Source organism: Acartia tonsa, chromosome 4 (assembly GCF_053477335.1).
Source record: "Acartia tonsa isolate MP-2025a chromosome 4, ASM5347733v1, whole genome shotgun sequence".
NCBI lineage: Eukaryota > Metazoa > Arthropoda > Copepoda > Calanoida > Acartiidae > Acartia > Acartia tonsa.
In genome coordinates, this window is record NC_137263.1 from 28,800,201 (window position 1) to 28,802,243 (window position 2,043).

Below are 2,043 nucleotides of genomic sequence, written 5' to 3' on the forward strand. Positions count from 1 at the left end.
CGTATACAAATTTTCTTTTTAATGTCGTCTTCTATTCCCGCCATTCTGCCAAACCAAATATTTTCAGTCATTATAAAATTGTTTACGTTTTGGAATACTTATAATTAATACAAACATTACTTGATGCAATAATACAACGTATTTCAGAGTATATTCTATGTTAAATAATTAAATTAAGCCTTCATGTATGTATCAAATGCTTCGATTTCATTAAAGTAATCGGATAATGCGTTTCAATCTGTACAATTATGTTTACTATGGTTTGGTTTATGGTTTATGGTTAAATAACTCCAAGAAGTCCAAATAGGACCATAAGAGGAGGTTGTTGATTCACTATATCAATGTTTCAATATATTTGTCCAAGAGTTTTTTAAACACTGATATTTTGTCTGTAGATTTAACATTCACAGGTAGATTGTTCCAATCTTTAGTGGCTCTTGTGCTGAAGAAATTTTTACCAATTTCTGTGTGATGGAATAATACTTGTAGACTGTTTTCGCCATCAATATTAGGTATATTCCGGGTTGTTCTTCGGCCGGGTTGTGGAGCCTTAAACCAGTGATGCTTATCAACTTTGTCTATTCCTTTGATAATTTTGAAAGTCTGAATCATATCTGCACGCATCCTTCTCAAAATAAGTGATGGTAGTTTCAATTCTCGCAGCTTTTCTTCATAGGTATTGCCACTGAGCCCAGATATCATTCCAACAGCCTTTTTTTGAACTTGCTCCAGTTCTTCTATATCTCCAGTTTGCCAGGGACACCAGGATGGAGATGAATATTCAAGGTGGACACGTACATACCTTTTATATAGATTAAGGAAAATAAATCTATCTCTGAAATGAAATGCCTTAGTAATCTGCTTAAGAATTCCTTTGGCTTTTCTCGCTATTTCCCTGCAGTGTTGGCTAGGTTTTAGGTTGGAGGAAATTTGGACACCAAGGTCTTTTTCATGGTCTACTTTGGCCAGAATTGAGTTCTTCATTGAGTAATCAAATTTAGGATTATTTTTACCAAAATGCATTACCTTACATTTGGACACATTGAATTCCATGCCCCATTTGTTGGCCCAGACACATAAAGAGTTGAGCTGCTCTTGTAATTGTTTTCTGTCGTTTTCAGATGTAACAGGATGGCCAAGTTTTGTGTCATCTGCAAATTTTTTCATGACTTTAATGAAAGGTGCTGCGTCATCAATGTCATTTATATAGATAAGGAACAACAGGGGACCAAGGACACTTCCTTGAGGTACTACTATAAATTTAATATCAAAATGGGTAATTCTAATATTAAAAATGTATTCTCCTTGAGGTACTTTTAACGACTATACTTTAATTTTCAAGCACGGTTCTATCTATTCATAAATTTCTTGTGTTTCAACATTTAATCTAAAAGCTATTCCTATCAATAATTAAGAAATAATTAGGAAGTTGAATTGAAAGAATCATCTAATTTTATTCTACTTAATCATGATCGTCAAGATACCGTAATTTATTTGTCGTGTTGCTTATCATTTTGATTCATTTATCAACACCAAATGTACGTACGCTGAGCAAAATCTTTGGTGTTACTTTGAATTTAAATTCCTAATAAATGCTAAGAAAGCTACGTATATTTATGAATTGTAAGTACGAAATAACACTAGGTATTTAAAATTGAGAAATCTCTAATTAAATCCTTTATTCCTGTCACCATTCATAGACGCATTTTAACTAACATTATTATTACGAAAACAGTTTGTTTTAAATAAATTAAGGGAGGAGTAGGTTGGGCTTAAAATCCGTAAAAGTGTGAGTTATAAGGCTTAAAAATAGTAGTAGAACGGTAATATTCACTAAATATGTGTATTTCTTATTGAAAAGAACTAGACAATTTTTTTTATAAAGTTAACTTAATTTTTTTATCGTTCTACTACTGTTTTTAACTTAAAACTCACAACCTTTACGGATTTTTAGCGCAACCCACTCCTCTCTTTATCCATAATTTTTATAGGCAATTAATTTAAGTTTGGTTAAGAATTGAATTCTAGACAACTTTTAATAGA

General features: G+C 31.7%; 1 protein-coding gene across 1 annotated transcript; it reads right to left on the reverse strand.

Annotated features, from left to right (window-relative positions):
• Nucleotides 1-333: 333 nt before the first annotated feature.
• LOC145315416 (uncharacterized) lies at nt 334-1,167 on the reverse strand. Its single transcript, XM_080155397.1, has one exon. It carries the CDS (start codon nt 1,165-1,167, stop codon nt 334-336), a length of 834 nt encoding a protein of 277 aa, XP_080011523.1.
• Nucleotides 1,168-2,043: the final 876 nt, after the last annotated feature.

What these genes read in the sequence shown, in the direction of transcription:
- LOC145315416 (XM_080155397.1), bottom strand. Translation starts at nt 1,167, where the DNA reads ATGAAAAAATTTGCAGATGACACAAAACTTGGCCATCCTGTTACATCT.